General features: G+C 39.9%; 1 protein-coding gene across 14 annotated transcripts in view; it reads left to right on the top strand.

Moving 5' to 3' along the window:
* FTCDNL1 (formiminotransferase cyclodeaminase N-terminal like) overlaps positions 1-26,161 on the top strand; it is a 95,881-nt gene that overhangs the window by 1,131 nt on the left and 68,589 nt on the right. For 11 of the 14 annotated variants that reach the window (XM_060410178.1, XM_060410172.1, XM_060410165.1 and 8 more), the window contains exon 2: positions 3,299-3,367. Coding sequence is in view for 3 of the 14 variants with exons in the window: in XM_060410167.1 (XP_060266150.1) it covers positions 21,408-21,431 (24 nt within the window). In the remaining 11 variants the exon portion in view is untranslated. Of the gene's footprint in view, positions 1-3,298; positions 3,368-21,360; positions 21,432-26,161 lie in introns of all 14 variants that reach the window. The other 3 variants (XM_060410167.1, XM_042244041.2, XM_060410166.1) reach the window with 1 other exon arrangement.

Genomic DNA, 26,161 nt, shown 5'->3' with positions numbered 1-26,161 from the left:
GCACACATACTGTTTTCTTTGCTCCATATATCAAGTATTAATAGCCTGGAAATAGCACAAATAAGCAAATGATAAAATGTAATTTCCTTATATATACTTCCATATGTAAGTGACTTCATAGCAGTGTAATATGCTAGCCTACTCTAAATTACTGAGTTCCACAAGACATCATAGTGTGACCAATCAAAATTATTTATTATTACTAAATAAATCTATCTACTGCTTGTTAAACAGAAGCAGAGGCTAATTATATAATAATGAGTATATAACCATATTTCAGGCTAGTTTTAGAAAAGGCAGAGGAACCAGAGATCAAATTGCCAACATCTGCTGGATCATGGAAAAAGCAAGAGAGTTCCAGAAAAACATCGATTTCTGCCCTATTGACTATGCCAAAGCCTTTGACTGTGTGGATCACAATAAACTGTGGAAAATTCTGGAAGAGATGGGAATACCAGACTACCTGACCTGCCTCTTGAGAAACCTATATGCAGGTCAGGAAGCAACAGTTAGAACTGGACATGGAACAACAGACTGGTTCCAAATAGGAAAAGGAGAACATCAAGGCTGTACATTGTCACCCTGCTTATTTAACTTACATGCAGAGTACATCATGCAGAATGCCAGGCTGGAAGAAGCACAAGCTAGAATCAAGATTGCCGGGAGAAATACCAATAATCTCAGATATGCAGATGACACTACCCTTATGGCAGAAAGTGAAGAGGAACTCAGAAGCCTCTGTGAAAGTGGAGAGTGAAAAAGTTGGCTTAAAGCTCAACATTCAGAAAACGAAGATCATGGCATCCGGTCCCATCACTTCATGGGAATTAGATGGGGAAACAGTGGAAACAGTGTCAGACTTTATTTTTTTGGGCTCCAAAATCACTGCAGATGGTGATTGCAGCCATGAAATTAAAAGATGCTTACTCCTTGGAAAGAAAGTTATGACCAACCTAGACAGCATATTCAAAAGCAGAGATATTACTTTTCTAACAAAGGTCCGTCTAGTCAAGGCTATGGTGTTTCCTGTGGTCATGTATGGCTGTGAGAGTTGGACTGTGAAGAAAGCTGAGCACCGAAGAATTGATGCTTTTGAACTGTGGTATTGGAGAAGACTCTTGAGAGTCCCTTGAACTGCAAGGAGATCCAACCAGTCCATCCTAAAGGAATTCAGCCCTGGGATTTCTTTGGAAGGACTGATGCTGAAGCTGAAACTCCAATACTTTGGCCACCTCATGCAAAGAGTTGACTCATTGGAAAAGACTCTGATGCTGGGAGGGATTGGGGGCAGGAGGAGAAGGGGACGACTGAGGATGAGATGGCTGGATGACATCACTGACTTGTTAGACATGAGTTTGAGTGAACTCCGGGAGTTGGTGATGGACAGGGAGGCCTGGCATGCTGCAATTCATGGGGTCACAAAGAGTCGGACAGGACTGAGCAACTGAAATGAACCATCAGCATCCATCTTATTCTGTGAATCACGTTACTGTCTCTTGTTGGGTAGAAGTTTACTGAAATGTAATCCAAAAGCCCAAACATGTTCATGTACTCTAAATGCAGATTTTGACTTTTGTGCTCTTATTTTTAGATTGACCTTTTAATTATCTGTCACTCTTGATAGGGATGGGGAGTTTTTATGTTTTAGAAAGAATATTAATTGTAGTAACCATTAAATATACAGTTGTTTCAGTAACTCTAAGGTAATTAAAGTCTATGAGAAATATAAATAAAAATTTAAAGGGCAGAGTAAAGAAACAGACTGAAGTAAGCACAAGGTTTTCCCCCCACAGTCAAAAATTTACACAACCCTATAGGAGCCACTTCTGGAAAAAGTAGTATCTCTCAATTCATATATCTGTATGAATTGTGTCATTTATGGTAAGTCATTAACATTGTAATTCCTTCACATAGGTCCCATTAATATTACTGTAATACCTATTTTCTTTCTCCATCCCCTCTTCTTTTTTCCTATTTTGTAAATCACTACTTCTCTAACCAGGTGGCATTAGTGGTAAAGAACCTGTCTGCCGTTGCAGGAGACATTAGAGTCTTGAGTTGATCCCTGGGATGCCTGGGTCTAGGAAATGGGAACCCACTCCAGGACTCTTGCCTTGAAAATCCCATGGACAGAGGAGCCTGGCAGGCTACAGTCCCTGGGGTCGCAAAGAGTTGGACACAGTTGAAGTGACTTAGCACACATGTACTTTTCTAACAGGGGCTTCCCAGGTGGCTTGGTAGTCAAGAATCTACCAATGCAGGAGATGTGGTTCAATCTCTGGGTTGGGAAGATCCCCTGGAGAGGGAAATGGCAACCCATTCCAGTATTCTTGCCTAGGAAATCCTATGGCACAGAGGACCCTGGCAGGCAGCAGTCCATGGGATCTCAAAAGAGTTGGCCACAACTTAGCAACAACTTTTCTAACAATCATGGGCACAGACAGCCCTGCTTTCTCTTTATTCTTTCTGAGAGCTGCGCTTTGCTTTTTCACTAGATGTCTTACATATACAAAGCTACTGTAACCAGCTTTTGAGTTTACCCCTCCTTTCTAACAGATAGAGATCTCTACAAGGATTTTATTATGCTTATAGTGCCCAGAAGGCGATAGCTCATCTCTGGACTCTTGACAGTTCTCAAACGGTCCTTGGGGCTCTCAGAACTTTTGTTTTACAATTTAATATAATAAATAGAAAAAGTTGCAAAATTGAAAGGAATCCTAGAAAGACTAATTTACATTGAAAATGATAGCATGAAAAGGTCACAAACTCCAGTGTCTACAGAGGATAGGCCTACATCATAAATAATAAAATTGATCCTCTGTAATATAATAGGGAGTGGTAAAGACAGTAGCAGATTGAAAGGACATGTCATATTTGAAGGAGGCAGTCACTGTTTACCACTAGCCAGTTATAAAATGAAGGCAACATTTAGCCAAACTTTCAGATTTTTCAAGGGACATCAGATACATCAGATTTTTATGTATCATTTCTCAATTTACCAATGTTGACAACAAATTAAATTTATTTTAAAAACATGTATCGAATTAAATGTATGCATAGGCCAAATTTGGCCTGTGAGCCACATATATGCTATTTCTCTACTAAAAGGTAAAATGAATGGATACTGGAAATCTTAAAATTGGTTCCTGTGAGGAATTTAATGGAAAGGAATGGGAAAGGGGTGATGATTTTAAGAACTTTTTTTATTGTTGGAATTTGAATTGGATCCCATCTGATATTTTTTGAGAGATTCCAATAAATGTTTTAATTCTTTTCAATTTTTCTTGATTTTGGACAGGTGTTTTTTGGTGTGTTTTAATAAGCTTCTACCAAAACTGGACATTGAGAGGAATGAACTTCACATGAGGTATGGAATTCTAGCATATAATTTTGCCCCCCAAATGCCCGATAAAACAAGATTAGAGGATAAAGCTATTTGGGAATTTGAAAGCTTATTTTTTGACTAATCTCGCTAGTTAAGTGACACTTGTAGCCTATGATTTAAACATGTTCATGGCAAAATAAGCTTTAGCAAAATACAAATTGCTACATAGGACCTTAAGAATTATCTTTAACACTCAGTGAACTCTCAAATGCAATGATTTGGCTGACCATATTTGCATGCATTGTACTTTACCCCCTATGAAAAGGATAGGAAATATCAGTTAGAAACATAATAAATCCTCCACAAAATACTTGGAAGCCAAATCCAGCAAGATACAATAAAGAATTAAACACCTTGACAAAGTAGAATTTGTCCCAGGAATGCAAGATTGATTTCACATTTGACGTTCAATTAACATTATAATCCATATCAATAGAATAAAAAGCAAAAATTACTTGATCATATTAATAGACCCAGAGACAGCATTTGAAAGAACTCAACAAAATAGAACCTCAATAGGTTCTTCCACCTGATAAAGGACGTCTGTGAAAAACCCATAACTAACATCATGTTTAATGGAGAGACTGAATATTTGCCCCTAAGAACACAAGCATGGTGAAGATGTCTTTTACCATTTCTAAGTGACATTGTGCTTTCCTGGTGGGTCAGACGGCAAAGAATCTGCCTGCAGTGTAGGAGACCTGGGTTTCATCCCTGGGTCAGGGAGATCCCCTGGAGAAGGAAATGCCTACTCATTCCAGTATTCTTACCTGGAGAATTCCATGGACAGAGAAGCCTGGTGGGCTACAGACCATGAGATTGCAAAGAGTTGGACATGACTGAGGTACTAACACACAAGAATCAACATAGTACTAGGGGCTTAAGCTGAGACAGATAAGAAAAAGAAGTAAAAGACATCCAGATTAGAAGGGAAGAAGTAATACCATGTAGATGACGTGATCTTGTATATCAAAAGTTCTAAAGAATACACTAAAAAATAATAGAAATAATAAAGTTCAGCAAGGTTGCATGATATAAGATCAATATACAACAAGTAATTGTATTGCTTTACACTACCCACTCCAGTGTTCTTGCCTGGAGAATCCCAGGGACGATGGAGCCTGGTGGGCTGCCATCTATGGGGTTGCACAGAGTCGGACATGACTGAAGTGGCTTAGCAGCAGCAGCAATAAATAATCTAAAAATTAAATTTAAAAAATAATTCCTCTTATAATAGCATCAAAAAGAATAAAATATTTAGGGATTGGGGGCAGGAGGAGAAGGGGACAACAGAGGATGAAATGGCTGGATGGCATCACCGACTTGACGGACGTGAGTTTGAGTGAATTCCGGGAGTTGTGATGGACAGGGAAGCCTGGTGGGCTGCAATTCATGGGGTTGCAAAGAGTCAGACACGACTGAGTGACTAAACTGAACTGAACTTAATAAATAAAGTAAAGAACTTGTATACTGAAAGCTATAAAACATTGCTGAAAGAAATGAAAGACTTATATAGCACTAGGTATTCACTCTGGCCCCTCTTGCTTCAGCTCTGCTTCCCTCTGAGACGAAGATGCTGTTACTGGGAGGGGAGAGATCTCATGCTTAGAAGGAACAAAATCAGCTCAGACCTAATTCTCAGGGCTTCTACGTATTGGGATCCTATACTGCCCTGATAGGTAGTGACACCCACTGAGCATAGGAGAATCCCCAACTTACACATGGCTCTGTCTCTAGCCTCTCCATCTCCAGCCCCAGAAAAGTGATAGCTACCATTGAGAGAGCTAATTCTTAGGTAGGTTGATAAGGAGTCCAGGGCCCTCGAGGAGAAGAAAAAGGGGTCCACGGTTTTCAAGGTAAAAGGGACAAATATTTTTTCTATATTGCTTGTCCTAGCTTATTAACATCAGACGTTTTTTCTTAAACTCTGAGTTGTTCTGACAACCATCTTTAAGACTAACTTTCTTTAAGCCCAGTTCAGTTCAGTTCAGTTCAGTCGCTCAGTTGTGTTCGACTCTTTGCGACCCCATGAATCGCAGCATGCCAGGCCTCCCTGTCTATCACCATCTCCCGGAGTTCACTCAGACTCACGTCCATTGAGTCCGTGATGCCATCCAGCCATCTCATCCTCAGTCGTCCCCTTCTCCTCCTGCCCCCAATCCCTCCCAGCATCAGAGTCTTTTCCAATGAGTCAACTCTTCGCATGAGGTGGCCAAAGTACTGGAGCTTCAGCTTTAACATCATTCCTTCCAAAGAAATCCCAGGGCTGATCTCCTTCAGAATGGACTGCTTGGACCTCCTTGCAGTCCAAGGGACTCTCAAGAGTCTTCTCCAACACCACAGTTCAAAAGCATCAATTCTTCGGCGCTCAGCCTTCTTCACAGTCCAACTCTCACATCCATACATGACCACAGGAAAAACCATAGCCTTGACTAGACGGACCTTAGTCGGCAAAGTAATGTCTCTGCTTTTGAATATACTATCTAGATTGGTCATAACTTTCTTTCCAAGGAGTAAGCATCTTTTAATTTCATGGCTGCAATCACTATCTGCAGTGATTTTGGAGCCCCCAAAAATAAAGTCTGACACTGTAGCTAATGATTATACAACACAACAGCTCATTTTGCTCAAGGGTATGTTTTTCCTTAAGGGAAGTAAAGTCGCTCAGTCGTGTTGGACTCTTTGTTACCCCATGGACTGTAGCCTACCAGGCTTCTCTGTTCATGGGATTTTCCAGGCAAGAGTACTGGAGTGGGTTGCCATTTCCTTCTCCAGAGTATCTTCCCGACCCAGGGATTGAACCCTGGTCTCCAGCATTGTAAGCAAATGCTTTAGTCTTTGTTTTTCCTTAAGCTCTGTACTAACAATTATATAACAACAATGTTTCTTGCTTGAGGACATGTTTTTCCTTCGCAAGTACCTTCTGACTAACCTTGTTATCTTAAGACATATGTTGTGGGAGTGGGTCTGGTAAGAAGTCCATAAGGCCTTGATAAGACTGGCGAGGGGGGCACTCTCTGTCCCCCTTCTGATGTCTATGTCCAAAGCTTTCTCTGTTTTTTCTTACTGTAAAACTTCTGCCACACAAAAACTCAGTGATCAAGCCTGCTTCCTGGTCCCAAAGCTAAATTTTCTTCTTTGGAGATCACAAATCCAACATCATAAGCTATCACCAGCACGCCCTAGGAGATGTGATCAGTGCTCACTTCAGGTCCAGCTATCTCACCAAAGCCGCCAAGCATACATATACCGAACAGAGATGAGATGCTGCAGCCTTGAAATTAAAAGACACTTGCTCCTTGGAAGGAAAGTTATGACCAACCTAGACAGCATATTAAAAAGCAGAGATATTACTTTGCCAAAAAAGGTCCATCTAGTCAAGGCGATGGTTTTGCTAGTAGTCATGTATGGATGTGAGAGTTGAACTATAAAGAAAGCTGAGTGCTGAAGAATTGATGCTTTTGAACTGTGGTGTTGGAGAAGACGCTTGAGAGTCCCTTGGACTGCAAGGAGATCTAACCAGTCCATCCTAAAGGACATCAGTCCTGGGTGTTCATTGGAAGGACTGATGTTGAAGCTGAAACTCCAATACTTAGGCCACCTGATGCGGAGAGCTGACTCATTTGAAAAGACCCTGATGCTGGGAAAGATTGAAGGCAGGAGGAGAAGGGGATGACAGAGGATAAGATGGTTGGATGGCATCACCGACTCGATGGACATGGGTTTGGGTGGACTCTGGGAGTTGGTGATGGACAGGGAGGCCTGGCGTGCTGTGGTTCATGGGGTTGCATGGGGTTGTTCATGCAGACACGACTGAGTGACTGAACTGAACTGAACTGATGCTCCCAAACCCCTTTAAGACTGGGATAGATAACTATTTTACCTAATGTTACAGAGACAGAGAAGTTAAGCAAAATGAGAAGACTAGAATTTTTTCCAAACAAAAGAATGAGGAAAAAACCTTGAAACAATAACAAATGAAACAGATCAGACTTCTTAAAGGGAAGATGGCCAACACTTTTGTGGATATGTTTTAAAACAATCTGAGGCTCCACTCCAGATTGTTAGAATTCAGAGATCAAGTACAGGGGAAGTAATATATCAAGTAGATTTGGCAAAGCTATTTCTTATCAAACAGACATAAGATGACCTTGATTGGTAGAAAAAGAAATCAGACAGGCTGGGGACCTTGAGACTTAAGGAGTATCAAAGTGGTGAATAGGTTTTATTTTTGGCTTATATATTACAGAACTGATGCTAAAGATTTCAGAAACATCAGTAGACACAGACAGATGTGTCTTGAAGTCTCAAGAAAAGCCTCTCTCTAGACACAGCTGTAGGAAAGGGGAAGCCTTGCAAGATAGAAAACTTATAGAAACCAAATTCTCTACCCAAGCCAAATATCACAGAAAAAAAAAAAACAAAAACAAACAAACTGTGGCAATACCCAACAAGCAAAGGCTAAGGAAGGAGCCTCAATTTCCTAAAATAAGGTGCCCTAATACTCTTGCCAGGGTAGTGTCAGAGAAGGCTAAGTAAAGAGCCTGGACTCCATCACTAGTAATGAGCATTCTCTACCATCCCCCTACCCCAGTGCAGTGGCTACTTTGTGGAGAGTCAGGACTTTCACCATCACCCAGCATTAATGAGACCTCCTCTAGCCACAGTGTCATCATAGGCCATGTGTGGAGCCAGAACATCTACATCCAGTAGTAATGAGAAACCATCCCCTCCTATCCAGTGTCAAGACAGGCCACGTGTGGCATCTGGACTTCTCTCTCCATCTGGTAGTAATAAGGTAGCAATACTTTTGATACCAAAATCAGATGGATTATATTCTTTGCAGCCAAAGATGGAGAAGCTCTATATAGTCAGCGAAAAAAGACCAGGAGCTGACTGTGGCTCAGATCATGAACTCCTTATTGCCACAGTGTTAGTCACTCAGTCATGCCCGACTCTGCAACCCCATGGACTGCAGCCCACCAGGCTCCTCTGTCCGTGAGATTTTCCAGGCAAGGATACTGGAATGGGTTGCCATTTCCTCCTCCAGGGGATCTTCTGAACCAGGAATCAAACCTGGGTCTCCTGCACTGTGGGCAGCTTCTGTACCAACTGAGCTACAAGGGAATCCCAAATTTATACTTAAATTGAAGAAAGTGGGGAAAACCACTAGACTATTCAGGTATGACCTAAATCAAATCCCTTATCATTATACAGTGGATGTGACAAATACTTAAGGGACTCGACCTGATAGACAGAGTGCCTGATGAGCTATGGACGGAAGTTCGTGACATTCTACAGGAGACAGGGATCAAGACCATCCCCATGGAAAAGAAATGCAAAAAAGCAAAATGGCTGTCTGAGGAGGCCTTAAAAATAGCTGAGAAAAGAAGAGAAGAGTAACGCAAAGGAGAGACGGAAAGATATACCCATTTGAATACAGAGTTCCAAAGAATAGCAAGGAGAGATAAGAAAGCCTTCCTCAGTGATCAATGCAAAGAAATAGAGGAAAACAATAGAATAGGAAAGACTAAAGATCTCTTCAAGAAAATTAGAGATACCAAGGGAACATTTCATGCAAAGATGGGCTCGATAAAGGACAGAAATGGTATGGACCTAACAGAAGCAGAAGATATTAAGAAGAGGTGGCAAGAATACACAGAAGAACTATACAAAAAAGACCTTCACAACCCAGATAATCACGATAGTCTGATCACTCACCTAGAGCCAGACATCCTGGAATGTGAAGTCAAGTGGGCCTTAGGAAGCATCACTACGAACAAAGCTAATGGAGGTGATAGAATTCCAGGTGACCTATTTCAAATCCTGAAAGATGATGCTGTGAAAGTGCTGCACTCAATATGCCAGCAAATTTGGAAAACTCAGCAGTGGCCACAGGACTGGAACAAGTCAATTTTCATTTCAATCCCAAAGAAAGACAATGCCAAAGAATGCTCAAACTACCACACAGTTGCATTCATCTCACATGCTAGTAAAGTAATACTCAAAATTCTCCAAGCCAGGCTTCAACAGTACATGAACTGTGAACTTCCAGATGTTCAAGCTGGTTTTAGAACCAGAGATCAAATTGCCAACATCTGATGGATCATGGAAAAAGCAAGAGAGTTCCAGAAAAACATCTATTTCTGCTTTATTGACTATGCGAAAGCCTTTGACTGTGTGGATCACAAGAAACTGTGGAAAATTCTGGAAGAGATGGGAATACCAGACCACCTGACCAGCCTCTTGAGAAACTTCTCAAACCTGTATGCAGGTCAAGAAGCAACAGTTAGAACTGGACATGGAACAACAGACTGGTTCCAAATAGGAAAAGGAGTACGTCAAGGCTGTATATTGTCCCCTGCTTATTTAACTTACATGCAGAGTACATCATGAGAAATGCTGGGCTGGATGAAGCACAAGCTGGAATCAAGATTGCTGTGAAAAATATCAATAACCTCAGATATGCAGATGACACCACCCTTATGGCACAAAGTGAAGAACTAAAGAGCCTCTTGATGAAAGTGAAAGAGGAGAGTGAAAAAGTTGACTTAAAATTCAACATTCAAAAAAACTAAGATCATGGCATCCGGTCCAATCACTTCATGGAAAATAGATGGGGAAACAGTGGAAACGGTGGCTAACTTTATTTTTGGGGACTCCAAAATCACTGCAGATGGTGATTGCAGCCATGAAATTAAGACACTTATGCCTTGGAAGGAAGGTTATGACCATCCTAGACAGCATATTTAAAAGCAGAGATATTACTTTGTCAACAAAATCTGTCTAGTCAAAGCTATGGTTTTTCCAGTGGTCATGTATGGATGTCAGAGTTTGACTGTAAAGATAGCTGAGTGCCTACGAATTGATGCTTTTGAACTGTGGTGTAGGAGAAGACTCTTGAGAGTCCCTTGGACTGCAAGGAGATCCAACCAGTCCATCCTAAAGCAGATCAGTCCTGGGTGTTCATTGGAAGGACTAATGGAGCTGAAACTCCAATATTTTGGCCACCTGATGCGAAGAGCTGACTCATTTGAAAAGACCCTGAATTTCAGAAAGATTAAAGGCAGGAGGAGAAGGGGATGACAGAAGATGAGATGGTTAGATGGCATCATCGACTCAATGGAGTTGAGTTTGAGTAAACTCCGAGAGTTGGTGATGGACAGGGAGGCCTGGTGTGCTGCGGTTCATGGGGTCACAAAGAGTCAGACACGACTGAGCGACTGAACTGAACTGAATGTTTACATATTATATCTTTTTCTGTCTTCTAACTTTTTACTTGACTATATGATTATATTTGAAGTTACTTGTTCGTGGACAACAAAGCTGTGTTTTTTAGCCACTTCTGTCAATCTCTGTCATTGAATTAGTGTACTCAAACCATTTACTTTAACATAATTATTTACATGTTTAGGCTTCAATCTGTCATTTTAAATCTTGTTTTGTTTGCTTTGTTCTCCAGCACCACCTCTTCCCCAAGTTGTCTCATTTTTCCTCCCTTCCTGAGTTACTTGAGCATTAGGAGAATTCTAGTTTGATTTATCTATAGTGTTTTTTATGTGTACATATTTGTATACATTTTCAAGTCTTTGGGTCTAGATATTGTATCTCCATCACTTATCAGTTTACTGGTGTCATCGTCTTAGTAGTTTGAGTTAACTGTAGATACCATACCTTCCTTTGCCCTTCCCCATTTATATTAAAACTGTCTTAAATATTTCTTCTGTATATTTATATATGTATGTAAAAGGAAAATTACAGCATCAAACAGTGTTATAATTTTTTGCTTCAATTATCAAACATAATTTAGAAAACTCAAGAGGAAAATGAAAGCCTGTTGTATTTACTCATATTTTTGCTGTGTTCTTTCTTTTTTCCTGATATTATAAAGTTCTGTCTTTTGTTGTACCCTTCCAGTTTAGAGAATTTTCTTCAGTTATTCTTTTAGGATAAGTATGCTTGTTAAAAATATTCTTAGTTTTCTTTCATCTGAAAATATCTTCATTTTCCTGTCATTTCTAAGGGTATTTCCACTAAGGTATAGAATTCTGGGTTTACAGTTCCTTTTTTGTCAGCACTCGAAAAATATTTTTACGCCTCCACAATTTCTGATAAGAAATTTGCTATCATTTGGACTGTTCTCCTCCTACAGGAAAGATGTCAGTTCTCTCTGGATGCTTTTAAGGTATTTTTGTGTTTAGTTTAACTATGATGGATATTGGTATAGATTTCTTTAGGTTTATCCTGTTTGAGATTCACTCAGAATCTTAAATCCATTGGTTATTTAAGTCTCTTGCTAAATTTGGGTACTTTTCACCCATTATTTCTTTAATACTTTTTCAACCTTGCTCTTTTCTCCTCATCTCCAAAAGTCTAATGACATGAATGTTAGGTGTTTTGTGATGGTCTCACAAGCTCCTCGTCTAAGGTAAGGAACAGTGGTTGTGCTTTGCTGGAGCAATGTCCAAGGTAAGAGAAACCCAAGTAAGATGGTAGGTGGTGCTAGAAGGCATCAGAGGGCAAACACACTGAAACCATAATCACAGAAAACTACTCAATCTGATCACATGGACACAGCTGTGTCTAATTCAATGAAACTAAGCCATGCTGTGTGGGGCCACCCAAGACGGAGGGGTCATGGAGGAGAGGTCTGACAAAATGTGGTCCACTGGAGAAGGGAACGGCAAACCACTTCAGTATTCTTGCCTTGAGAACCCTATGAACAGTATGAAAAGGCAAAATGATAGGATACTGAAAGAGGAACTCCCCAGGTCAGTGCCCAATATGCTACTGGAGATCAGTGGAGAAATGACTCCAGAAAGATTGAAGGGATGGAGCCAAAGCAAAAACAATACCCATTTGTGGATGTGACTGGTGATAGAAGCAAGGTCCAATGCTGTAAAGAGCAATATCGCATGCTGCTACTACTGCTGCTAAGTCACTTCAGTCGTGTCCGACTCTGTACGATCCCATAGACGGCAGCCCACCAGGCTCCCCCGTCCCTGGGATTCTCCAGGTAAGAACACTGGAGTGGGTTGCCATTTCCTTTTCCAATGCATGAAAGTGAAAAGTGAAAGTGAAGTCGCTCAGTCGTGTCTGACTCTTAGTGACCCCATGGACTGCAGCCTACCAGGCTCCTCCATCCATAGGATTTTCCAGGCAAGAGTACTGGAGTGGGGTGCCATTGCTATAGGAACCTGGAATGTTAGGTCAATGAATCAAGGCAAATTGGAAGTGGTTAAACAGGAGATGGCAAGAGTGAACGTTGACATTCTAGGAATCAGCGAACTAAAATGGACTGGAATGGGTGAATTTAACTTAGATGACCATTATATCTACTCCTGTGGGCAGGAATTCCTTAGAAGAAATGGAGTAGCCATCATGGTCAACAAAAGAGTCCGAAATGCAGTACTGGGATGCAATCTCAAAAACGACAGAATGATCTCTGTTCGTTTCCAAGGCAAACCATTCAATACACACAGTAATCCAAGTCTATGCCCCAACCAGTAATGCTGAAGAAGCTGAAGTTGAACAGTTCTATGAAGACCTACAAAACCGTTTATAACTAACACCTAAAAAAAGATGTCCTTTTCATTATAGGGGACTGGAATGCAAAAGTAGGAAGTCAAGAAACACCTGGAGTAACAGGCAAATACTGATTTTGATTTTCCTGTTATTTAGGTATTTCTTGATTTCCTGCTTTTGCATTCCAGTCCCCTATAATTGAAAGGTTGTTGCTGATCCACGAAAAGATGCCAGGATTCTTGGCCTCTGGAGGAGAAGAATTCAATTCGGGGCCAGAGACGAGGCTTGATCGCTCAGAGCTTTTGTGTAATAATTTTTATTAAAGTGTAAAGGTGATAAAGAAAACTTCTGACATAGGCATCAGAAGGGGGGCAGAAAGAATACCCCCTTGCTAGTGTTAACAGGGGAATTATATACTCTCCAATGAATCAAAAGAATGTCTGGAGGTTGTAAAGACCTCACCAGACCTCCTCCCATCATTTACGTAACAGGATTAGCCAGAAGGTTTAATCCAGAGACTTGTCCCCAGGCAGGATACACTGTTATATAATACTTAATAGTAGGAAGTCAAGAAACACAGGCAAATTTGGCCTTTGAGTATGGAATGAAGCAGGGCAAAGGCTAATAGAGTTTTGCCAAGAGAACACACTGGTCATAGCAAACACCCTCTTCCAAGAACACAAGTGAAGACTCTACACATGGACATCACCAGATGGTCAACACTGAAATCAGATTGATTATATTCTTTGCAGCCAAAGATGGAGAAGCTCTATATAGTCAGCAAAAACAAGACCGGGAGCATATTGTGGCTCAGATCATAAACTCCTTATTGCTGAATTCAGACTTAAATTGAAGAAAGCAGGGAAAACCACTAGACTATTCAGGTATGACCTAAATCAAATCTCTTATGATTATACAGTAGAAGTGAGAAATAGATTTAAGGGACTAGATCTGATAGATAGAGTGCCTGATGAACTATAGATGGAGGTTCATGACATTCTACAGGAGACAGGGATCAAGACCATCCCCATGGAAAAATGCAAAAAAGCAAAATGGCTCTCTGAGGAGGCCTTAAAAATAGCTGTGAAAAGAAGATAAGTGAAAAGCAAAGGAGAGAAGAAAAGATATAAGCATCTGAATGTAGAGTTCCAAAGAATAGCAAGAGATAAGAAAGCCTTCCTCAGTGATCAGTGCAAAGAAATAGAGGAAAACAACGAATGGGAAAGACTAGAGATCTCTTCAAGAAAATTAGAGATACCAAGGAAACATTTCATGCAAAGATGGGCTCGATAAAGGACAGAAATGGTATGGACCTAACAGAAGCAGAAGATATTAAGAAGGGGTGGCAAGAATACACAGAAGAACTGTTCAGAAAAGAGCTTCATGACCCAGATAACCACGATGGTGTGATCACTCACCTAGAGCCAGACATCCTGGAATGTGAAGTCAAGTGGGCCTTAGAAAGCATCACTACGAACAAAGCTAGTGGAGGTGATGGAATTCCAGTTGATCTGTTTCAAATCCTGAAAGATGACGCTGTGAAAGTGCTGCACTCAATATGCCAGCAAATTTGGAAAACTCAGCAGTAGCCACAGGACTGGAAAAGGTCAGTCTTCATTCCAATCCCCAAAAAAGGCAATGCCAAAGAATACTCAAAATACTGCACAACTGCACTCATCTCACACACTAGAAAAGTAATGCTCAAAATTCTCCAAGCCAGGCTTCAGCAATATGTGAACCATGAACTTCCAGATGTTCAAGCTGGTTTTAGAAAAGGCAGAGGAACCAGAGATCAAATTGCCAACATCCGCTGGATCATCGAAAAGCAAGAGAGTTCCAGAAAAACATCTATTTCTGCTTTATTGACTATGCCAAAAGGCAGAGGAACCAGAGATCAAATTGCCAACATCTGCTGGATCATCGAAAAAGCAAGAGTTCCAGAAAAACATCGATTTCTGCTTGACTATGCCAAAGCCTTTGACTGTGTGGATCACAATAAATTGTGGAAAATTCTTCAAGAGATGGGAATCCCAGACCACCTGACCTGCCTCTTGAAAAACCTATATGCAGTTCAGGAAGCAACAGTTAGAACTGGACGTGGAAGAACAGACTGGTTCCAAATAGGAAAAGGGGTACGCCAAGGCTGTATATTGTCACCCTGCTTATTTAACTTCTGTGCAGAGTACATCATGAGAAACGCTGGACTGGAAGAAGCATAAGGTGGAATCAAGATTGTCGGGAGAAATATCAATAACCTCAGATATGCAGACGACACCACCCTTCTGGCAGAAAGTGAAGAGGAACTAAAAGCCTCTTGATGAAAGTGAAAGAGGAGAATGAAAAAGTTGGCTTAAAGCTCAACATTCAGAAAACGAAGATCATGGCATCTGGCCCCATTACTTCATGGGAAATAGAGGGGAAACGGTGGAAACAGTGTCAGACTCTAATTTTGGGGGCTCCAAAATCACTGCAGATGCAGTGATGAAATTTCATGCAGCCATGAAATTAAGACTCATACTCCTTGGAAGGAAAGTTATGAGCAACCTAGATAGCATATTCAAAAACAGAGACATTGCTTTTCTAACAAAGGTCCGTCTAGTCAAGGCTATGATTTTTCCAGTAGTCATGTATGAATGTGAGAGTTGGACTGTGAAGAAAGCTGAGTGCTGGAGAATTGATACTTTTGGACTGTGGTGTTGGAGAAGACTCTTGAGAGTCCCTTGGACTGCAAGGAGATCCAACCAGTCCATTCTAAAGGAGATCAGTCCTGGGTGTTCATTGGAAGGACTGATGCTGAAGCTGAGACTCCAACATTTTGGCCACCTCATGCAAAGAGTTGACTCATTGGAAAAGACCCTGATGCTGGGAGGGATTGGGGGCAGGAGGAGAAGGGGACGACAGAGGATGAGATGGCTTGATGTCATCACCGACTCGATGGACATGAGTTTGAGTGAACTCTGGGAGTGTGTGATGGACAGAGAGGACTGGTGTTCTGTGATCCATGGGGTCGAAAAGAGTCGGACAGGACTCAGGGACTGAACTGAATTGAAGTGACTGAAAGACCTCACCACAGCTACCTCCATAATTTACATTTTAAGTTAACAGGATTAGCCAGAAGGTTAATCCAGAGACTGTCCTCAGGCAGGATATATTATTGTTATATAATCCTAAGCAATGTGGAGGGAAAAAAGTTTGTCCTTTCTTCTTCCTTGAGAATTCCAGACCCCTCTCTCTTTGGGGACCCCTAGACTTCTTACAACCTGCCTAGGAAAGGACTGTCTTATAGAAAAAGACATCTTTTTTGGGTGTTAAAGCAATAAAGGCAATTTGAATGTCAAGTAAGATAGACTTCAGAACAAAGAATAGTTCTGCAAGATGTTACCTTTAGTTATCTTTAGGGGAACCTGAGCAAATGATTCATGGGATTTCTTTGTTATTACTTCTACAACTGCTTGGATATAAGTTCAATTTTAAAAAAATTTCACTGGGCTTATTTTTCATCTTACTGCAGGCAACAGTTTTGCCAGTTGTTTGCTATCACATAACATAAGTCACCATATTTCAAGGGTTCAATATAATTGTAATTGAATTAATATTCTGGATTCCCCAGAATCCAGAAATCTGAAATCCATCTAGGCAGTTTTTTGCAGAGGAAAGGAAATGTCATTATTCCTATTATGTGAAGAAAGACCTTACTTACCAGAGAATCAAAGCAAAAGAAAGCAAAGAGAATCACATCTTGGTTTTAGTCCCTGAGGTCCTGGGCCACCTTTCTTTCTGGAAATTCCCTCACTAACCTTTTTTTAAGAACAACTTTTTCATATTTTATTAAAATGCATGAATTTTATATATATTATTTAGTGAATTTTTTTTTTTAACTGCATGACATGCAGGATCTTCCCCATCCAGGGATCTCAAACCCTTGCCCCCTACATTAGGAGAGTGAAGTCTTGCCAAAAAAGCCCCTGCTTAGTGAATTTTTAAATTTATAACTTAATTTTTAGAAAAGTTTTATATTTACAGAAAAACTGAATGGAAAGTGTAGAGAGTACATCTTCCATTACTATGGTACATTTGTTACAATTGGTGAGCCAATAGTGTTAATTACTTAAGTTTGCAGTTTTGGTATGGTTCAACTTTTGTCTCTCATATTTTGTGGATTTTGTCAAATATATAATGGCATGTGTCCACCATTATAGTAACAAACTGTATAGTTTCACTACTCTAGATATCTCCTGTACTCCAGTTATTTTATCCTTCCTTTCCTCCCTCCCCCAGAACTATTGGAAATCTCTGTTCTTTCTGTTGTCTCCATGGTTTTGCCCTTTCCAGTATGTCATGTAGTTGAAATCATCTAGTATGGAGGCTTTTCAGATTAACTTCGTTCACTTAGCAATATGCATCAAGTTTCCTCCGTGTTTTTTTGTGGCTTAATTGAAGCGACTTAGCAGCAGCAGCAGCAGCAGCAATAGCTCATTTCTTTTTATTGCTGATTAATCCATTGTATTGCTGTACCACAGTTTCTTTATCCACTCACCTATTGAAAAACATCTTGGTTGCTTCCAAGTTTTGGCAATTATGAATAAAACTACTATAAATACTTGTGCAGAGGTTTTTGTATGGACATCAATTTTCCAAGTCATTTCGGTAAATACCAAAGCATATAGGGTTGATGGATCATATGCTAAGAGTATGTTTAGTTTTGTAAGAAACTGCCAACTGTCTTCCAAAATGACTACTGTTTTTAATTCCTACTAGCAGTGAATGATAATTCCTGTTGCTCAACATTCTCACCAGCATTTGATATCGTAGGTGTTTTGGGTTTTAGCTATTCTAATAGACGTGTAATGGCATCTCATTGTTTCATTTTGCAATTCTCTGATGACATATGTTGAGTGTCTTTCCATATGCTTACTTGCCTTTTTTTTTTTTTTTCTTATTGCTGAGTTGTAAGAGTTCTAAATACATTTTGGATATAAGTCCTTTACCAGATATGTATTTGGCAAACATTTTCTCCCAGCCTGTGGATTGTCTTTCATTCTCTTAATAGTGTCTTTCACAATGAAGAAGTTTTAAATTTTAGTGAAATCCAACTTATCAATTTTTTCTTTCATGAACTGTTTCTTAAAAGTCATTGCCAAACCCAAGGTCACCTAGACTTTCTTGTATGTTATCATTGAGGAATTTTACTGTTTTACATTTTACATTTATGACTATAATATCTTTTGAGTTAATTTTTGTGTCGGATATAAGATCTGTGTGTAAATTCATTGTTTTTTAATATATGGATATACAGTTGTGCCAGCACCATTTGTTGAAAAGATTATCTTTTCTCCATTGTATTGCTTTGATCCTTTGTCAAAGAATATTTTGACTATATTTGTGTTGTTCTATTTCTGGGCTCTTCGTTCCATTCTATTGAGCTTGTCAATAGCTTTTTAATAATTTCCCTTAATTTCTTATGCTGATTTGAGTTGAATTTTTATCAGTTCCTGCTGAAATATCACTGATTAATTCAAACACTTGGTACATGCCAAGCACTGTGCTAATCTCTTTACATAAATTTAACCACAGCAGTCTTTTGAAATAAACGAGGAAACTTGGGGTTTGCCAGTTTAAGTAACGTGTTCAAAATCATACCGCTGATAAGTGATCCAGACTCTGTCTGCCTGTCTATATTGTATTATCTGTCAAAGAGGACCTTGTTACTCCTTACTCAGACTATTACAATTGCTCTAATAGTCTCTCTTCTGCTAATTACTGCCTTTAACTGGGAAGCCCAATTATACTATAGTTGTCTTCTAAATTAAATACTGAGTTCTCAGCCAGCATTTAAAGCCTGACCTACTTCTCCAGCTTTTTTTCCCCAGTATTCTCACTTGCTCAGTTGGACTGCTCTATGATTTTATATTACCCTCTCTGCTTTAATATGTCAGTATGTGACCTAACCTATTCCTATACTTGCTACATCTCCAAGTATTAAAATTCCTTTTGTCAAAATTCATCTCAAATGCCTCTTCTCCCTTGACCCTTCTCCATTTTGTATCCCAACTTCACACTAAAATTGGAATTGAGAACTTTCTCCTTAAAATAACCAAAGCATTTCATTTAAACCTCACTTGTGGCACATTTATATGCCTTGTGTTTAGTTATGTGAATTTAATTTATTGTTACTACTAGACCACCACCTCCTCAACAGCTTGTTGGGTATATAGAACCTGGCATTCATTTACAAAAATTCATTGAATATATAATATCTTTACCAAGAACTGCACTGAATGCTGGAGTGGCAAAGATAAAAGACACGGCCACTGCCTTAAAAAAAAAAAAAAAAAAAAAGGTGCAGAATAGTAGAAGCCAGATCAGAAGGCCGTTGAAAGTGAAAGTCGCTCAGTTGTTTCCGACTCTTCGTGACCCCACAGACTATAGCCCTTGGAATTCTCCAGGCCAGAATACTGGAGTGCCTAGCCTTTCCCTTCTCCAGGGGATCTTCCCAACCCAGGGATCAAACCCAGGTCTCCCGCATTGCAGGTGGATTCTTTACCAGCTGAGCCACCAGGGTAGCAATTACTTTTCTGTAATTTAAGTTCTATTATGAAAGTAAACCTCTCATACTGTGGGACGGAGTATGGAATGTGGAGTACTTAATACAGTTTGAGTTTGGGAAGGAGAGAAGACTTATCAGAGGACAACAGATAAGAGTTAGGGTCCTGACTATCAATATATGGAATAGCAGAAAGGCCTAAGAGATCATAACACATTTGGTGTGCTATAGTTCAGATTAGCTATACCATAGTGATTGAGTTAAAGAATGGCAGAGAATGACACCAAAGAAGCAGAGAAGGGCTACATGCTAAGGAAATGTCTGCGTCTTGCAAAAGAGGAAGCATGAAAGACATGAAATTCAGTATAAGGTTTCAAACAGGGAACTGTCATGATCTCATTCATGCAGATGGATCATGCTGACAGTTACATGGATAATAAATTGGAATTGGCTGAGACTGATGACAGGAAGGAAGACCAGCTAGCAGAATGTTACAGTAATCTAGGCTGTATAGTATGTGGATCTGAGTAGTCCAAGGAGAAAAGAGGACTTAATTTGAGAGATGTTTAGGAGATAGAATTTATATTGCTTCTTGGCCTTTTGGCTAAGATCAAGTGTGGAGTGTATAAGACTTGGTGATGGGGTAGTGTAGTTCTTTAAAATCTCAAGTTCTCTATACCTGAGGATTCATCTAAACAGTATCTTTGTCCTGATACTTTGAAGAGATACTCCTTCCTAGTCTACTGACTACCTGGGGATTCATCTAAACAGTATCTTTGTCCTGATACTTTGAAGAGATACTCCTTCCTAGTCTACTGAATAAATTACTAGATTCCATCTCCCTCCTCATCACCAACAGCCTCCTGGCCAAAAGAGCCTCTATTGCCAAAGGAACTTGCTGAGGAGGTTCTGCCTTATTACCAGAGCCTGCTTCTAGTAGATAAAAGAGCTCCCGCTCACATTGCCAAACTTGAGCGAGATATACTCCGAAAATGAAAATTAGAACTTTTCTTTTTTTGAAATAATGTTGAAAGATAGGTACTTAGATATATCATGTGTTAAATATCCCTTTTATGGTCTACTCTAGGAACATAAAACTGTTTATGCCACTTCGGTGACAAGTTCTAAACTTCCTTCTCTTTTTAAAAACTTCAAATTTGGTTGAAGTCTTCTGATACATACTGATGAATAACGGAGTAGGAAATGGCTCACCTCAGCAAGAAGTAACATTTTATTGCTGACAATCTTGAGAACTGCTATCACATAATGACAGTGGTAATAAAAAACTAGACCTATTTTTTGTTGGTTTTATTATTGTCTTTAAATTTTTCTTGCAGCTAATGAATCCCATGTTACATGCTCTCAGAGCTGATGGTTTCCTCTCTCCCCTCTCTCTGCCCCAGTTAGTACACCACTGCCTACGTCTGAGGTAGAAGTTGTGAAATGGAAATCAGAGATACATTGTGAGACAGGGAAAATTTCTGAAGGAAAGAAACTTGGACATAAATTTATGTTCTCCATTTCACCAACAAAATGATCTGGGCTGATAACAACTTCTCTGAGCTTCAGTTTTCCCATTATCAAAACAGGGTTAAAATACCTATTTTGTTGTGGATTAAATAATGTAAACTTTCTGTGCTCAGTTGTGTCTGACTCTTTGCAACCCTATGGACTGTACTCCACCAGACTCCTCTTTCCATGGGATTTTCCCAGCAAGACTACTGGAGTAGATTGCCATTTCCTCCTCCTCGGGATCTTCCCAACCCAGGAATCAAACCTGGGTCTCCTGTATTGCTGGCAGCTTCTTTATAGCTGAGCCACTGGGGGAATAATGTATTTAAAGTATCTGACACTTAGCAAATATTCTCAACAGATATTAATTCTCTCCTATTTTTATATTTTATAGCTTCCCAAGATATTTTGAATATATTTCTTAAGGAATTCCCAATCTTAATGTTAAAGTGCTGCTTCCCCAAGGTAAGCTCTGAAAGCGAAATTTCCAGACTCTCATAGTAAAGGGATAGATATGTGACCTAGGCTTCAACATTCAGCACACCTTCATAGACTTTGATTTGGAAGTTAGTAGCTTCGAGGAGAAGGCACTGGCACCCCACTCCAGTACTCTTGCCTGGAAAACCCTATGGATGGAGGAGCCTGGTAGGCTGCAGTCCATGGGGTCGCTAAGAGTCAGACATGACTGAGCGACTTCACTTTTCCTTTTCCTTTTCCTTTTCATGCATTGGAGAAGGAAATGGCAACCCACTCCAGTGTTCTTGCCTGGAGAATCCTGGGGATGGGGGAGCCTGGTGGGCTGCTGCCTATGGGATCGTACAGAGTCGGACACGACTGAAACGACTTAGCAGCAGCAGCAGTAGCAGCAGCAGCTTTGAGGAAGCCAAGATTCTGCTTGGAAATCAATTTGCAGATAAAGGCATCTGACATTTGGGGGTGGCAGTGCTTCTTAGGCTAAATTCCTAGGGCAGAAGTCACTTTGGTGGGAGTGGGAGTGGCAGCAGTTGCTTTTAGTGTTTGTTGGGGCAGAAGTATGTAGTACTCTGACTTCCTCACTGGGCCAGTTAAACTTCCTTTCTGCTCATTCAGTAAGAATTAGCATATGTTACTAGCCACAGTGAGCCTTAACTGATATATATTTCATCATTAGTATTGCTTCCTTTGAGTAGCAGGCTAAGCAGAATGTCAAGGTAGAGGCAGTAGTGTAATTTATGATCACCTTAAATAAAAATACATAATTCTAGAAAGTATACCCCAGAAAAGTTTGGTGAGCTATAATTGGAGATTGAGGAATATAGCTTTTGAGGAAATTACATATAATATTAGAATACTTCTGTCAAATGCTTTTCTCTGTAGCTCTTGGAAATAGTTAACAGAACTTAGGCTTTCATGTCCCCCAAGGAAATTCTTTCAGAACCAGTTTATAAAGAAAATTTAATCCCTGGATATTGATTCTGCAAAGCAGTCTCAGGTGAGTTCATCAATTCATGTCAAAGCCAGAATCAAAATAAATCAGGCATTATATGGCATATTAAATTTCTGGAGCTCAGCTTATTTCCCTTAGTTTCTTAGCAGCAGTAACAGAGTGGCAGCTCTCACTCATTGCAGTGGGGAAGTAACAAAGCAAGAGTAAAATTGCTGTTGCAAAATGAAGCACATCAACACATTTACATCTAATGCATTATGGTTCATGAATCTCCCAGGAGCCAGAAAAACACAGTGAAGTCTTTAAAAGCGAATCCAGATGTCAGTCATCACCACAGCAGTGCTTTAATTATCAAAAAACAAAGAAATAACTCCTTAGGTACATTCTAAGCAGGTGTTCCTTCACAGAAAACAGAATAGCTGAAGAAACAGCTGTGGCATTCTATCTGCTTCAAGAGGAAAGGGAACAGCAACCTAAATAAAAGAGACTTTTCCGATGGAGCAGAGATAAATCACAATTGTCAGAATTTTGCAAGTATTAACATATAACATGATGACTAATTAATATTAATTACTCCATTTTCCAGATGAGAAAACTGAGTGCCTTATATGACAAACATTTCTAATTCAAAGTCTGTCAGTCTTCGACAAGTTTACCATAAAATGCATTGATTTTGTAAGATCTCTTAACTATCATATGACATGAAGTGATTTTTCTAGAAAACATTTGTGTGTTTTACACAAATAATCCATTTTCATTTTAGAAAATACAAAGGTGAACAGAAAGGAAACTTTTAAACCATCTCTAATAACTGCTATTTCAAACTGGGATTTTAAAGCTGGGCCCATGGTTGGACTTCAGGGGATCTGTGAATCTCTGAAACAAAGCAAAAAAAAAAAAAAAAAAAACCACAACGATCTGCATTTCTCTGGGGTGAAGGTATAAATACCTTCATCAGTTTCTCAAATTTTCTGTCATTCAAAAATTATAAACTAACTCCATCCTTCTGCACTTTATGTATGTGACTGGACGAACAAAGACGCTGCCCACCTGTAACAGCCTGAGAAGGAAGGTGGCCTTTATTTAAAATTTTATGTTGGCCAAAACAAGCAGTAATTTCTAAAATTTGACTTGGCTTTTGTGCAGTAAATTGTGGAAAGTTAGGAATGTTTCCTTTTCTCCTTAAGGGTTTTATTTATTTATTTATTGACTTATAAGTTTATTTACAATGTTGTATTAGTTTCTGGCATACAATAAAGTGATTCAGATATATGTATATGTATATATATATAATATATATACTCTTTTTCATATTCTTTTCCATTATAGTTTATTTGAAGGTACTGAATATAGTTCCATGTGCTATACAGCAGGTCCTTGTTGCTGACATATTTTATATATCAGTTCAGTCGCTCAGTCGTGTCCAACTCTTTGCGACCCCATGAATCGCAGCACACCAGGCCTCCCTGTCCATCACCAACGCCCAGAGTTCACTCAGACTCACATCCATCGAGTCAGTGATGCCATCCAGCCATCTCATCCTCTGCGGTCCCCTTCTTCTCCTGCCCTCAATCCCTCCCAGCATCAGAGTCTTTTCCAATGAGTCAAGTCCTCACATGAGGTGGCCAAAGTACTGGAGTTTCAGCTTTAGCATCATTCCTTCCAAAGAAATCCCAGGGTTGATCTCCTTCAGAATGGACTGGTTGGATCTCCTTGCAGGCCAAGGGACTCTCAAGAGTCTTCTCCAACAACATAGTTCAAAAGCATCAATTCTTTGGCGCTCAGCCTTCTTCACAGTCCAACTCTCACATCCGTACATGACCACTGGAAAAACCATAGCCTAGACTAGATGGACCTTAGTCGGCAAAGTAGTGTCTCTGCTTTTGAATATGCTATCTAGGTTGGTCATAACTTTTCTTCCAAGGAGTAAGCGTCTTTTAATTTCATGGCTGCAGTCACATCTGCAGTGATTTTAGAGCCCTAAGTCTGACACTGTTTCCACTGTTTCCCCATCTATTTGCCATGAAGTGATGGGACCGGATGCCATGATTTTCGTTTTCTGAATGTTGAGCTTTAAGCCAACTTTTTTGCTCTCCTCTTTCACTTTCATCAAGAGGCTTTTAGTTCCTCTTCACCTTCTGCCATAAGGGTGGTGTCATCTGCATATCTGAGGTATTGATATTTCTCCCGGCAATCTTGATTCCAGCCTGTATTTCTTCCAGTCCAGCGTTTCTCATGATGTACTCTGCATATAAGTTAAACAAGCAGGGTGACAATATACAGCCTCGACGAACTCCTTTTCCTATTTGGAACCAGTCTGTTGTTCCATATCCAGTTCTAACTGTTGCTTCCTGGCCTGCATACAGGTTTCTCAAGAGGCAGGTCAGGTGGTCTGGTATTCCCATCTCTCTCAGAATCTTCCACAGTTTCTTGTGATCCACACAGTCAAAGGCTTTGGCATAGTCAATAAAGCAGAAATAGATGTTTTTCTGGAATTCTCTTGCTTTTTCGATGATCCAGCGGATGTTGGCAATTTGATCTCTGGTTCCTCTGCCTTTTCTAAAACCAGCTTGAACATCTGGAAGTTCACGGTTCACATATTGCTGAAGCCTGGCTTGGAGAATTTTGAGCATTACTTGCTAGTGTGTGAGATGAGTGCAGTTGTGTGGTAGTTTGAGCATTCTTTGGCATTGCCTTTCTTTGGGATTGGAAGGAAAACTGACCTTTTCCAGTCCTGTGGCCACTGCTGAGTTTTCCAAATGTGCTGGCATATTGAGTGCAGCACTTTCACAGCATCATCTTTCAGGATTTGAAATAGCTCAACTGGAATGCCATCACCTCCACTAGCTTTGTTCATAGTGATGCTTTCTAAGGCCCACTTGACTTCACATTCCAAGATGTCTGGCTCTAGATGAGTGATCATACCATCGTGATTATCCGGGTCATGAAGATCTTTTTGTACAGTTCTTCTGTGTATTCTTGCCACTTCTTCTTAATATCTTCTGCTTCTGTTCCCTTGCTATCTCTAATTTCCTTGAAGAGATCTCTAGTCTTTCCCATTCTGTTCTTTTCCTCTATTTCTTTGCATTGATCGCTGAAGGCTTTCTTATCTCTTCTTGCTATTCTTTGGAACTCTGCATTCAGATGCTTATATCTTTCATTTTCTCCTTGGCTTTTTGCTTCTCTTCTTTTCACAGCTATTTGTAAGGCTTCCCCAGACAGCCATTTTGCTTTTTTGCATTTCTTTTCCATGGGGATGGTCTTGATCCCTGTCTCCTGTACAGTGTCACAAACCTCATTCCATAGTTCATCAGGCACTCTGTCTATCAGATCTAGTCCCTTAAATCTATTTCTCACTTCCACTGTATAATGATAAGGGATTTGATTTAGGTCATACCTGAATGGTGTAGTGGTTTTCCCTGCTTTCTTCAATTTAAGTCTGAATTTGGTAATAAGGAGTTCATAATCTGAGCCACAGTCAGCTCCTGGTCTTGTTTTGTTGACTGTATAGAGCTCCTCCATCTTTTGCTGCAGAGAATATAATTAATCTGATTTCGGTGTTGACCATATAGTAGTGTGTATATGTTAATTCCAAACTCCTAGTTTAACTCCCCCTCCCCATCTCCTTTGGTAAAAATAAGTTTGTTTTCTATGTCTGTGATTCTGTTTCTGTTTTGTAAATGAATTCATTTGTATCATTGTTTTAGATTACACATATGATTGACATCTTATGATATTTGTCTTTCTCGGTTGGACTTGCTTCACTTAG

This window comes from Ovis aries, chromosome 2, assembly GCF_016772045.2.
Source record: "Ovis aries strain OAR_USU_Benz2616 breed Rambouillet chromosome 2, ARS-UI_Ramb_v3.0, whole genome shotgun sequence".
In the NCBI taxonomy this organism is placed as follows: domain Eukaryota; kingdom Metazoa; phylum Chordata; class Mammalia; order Artiodactyla; family Bovidae; genus Ovis; species Ovis aries.
The sequence above is the reverse complement of the archived record's forward strand: the minus strand, read 5'-3'. Positions and strand labels throughout refer to the sequence as shown.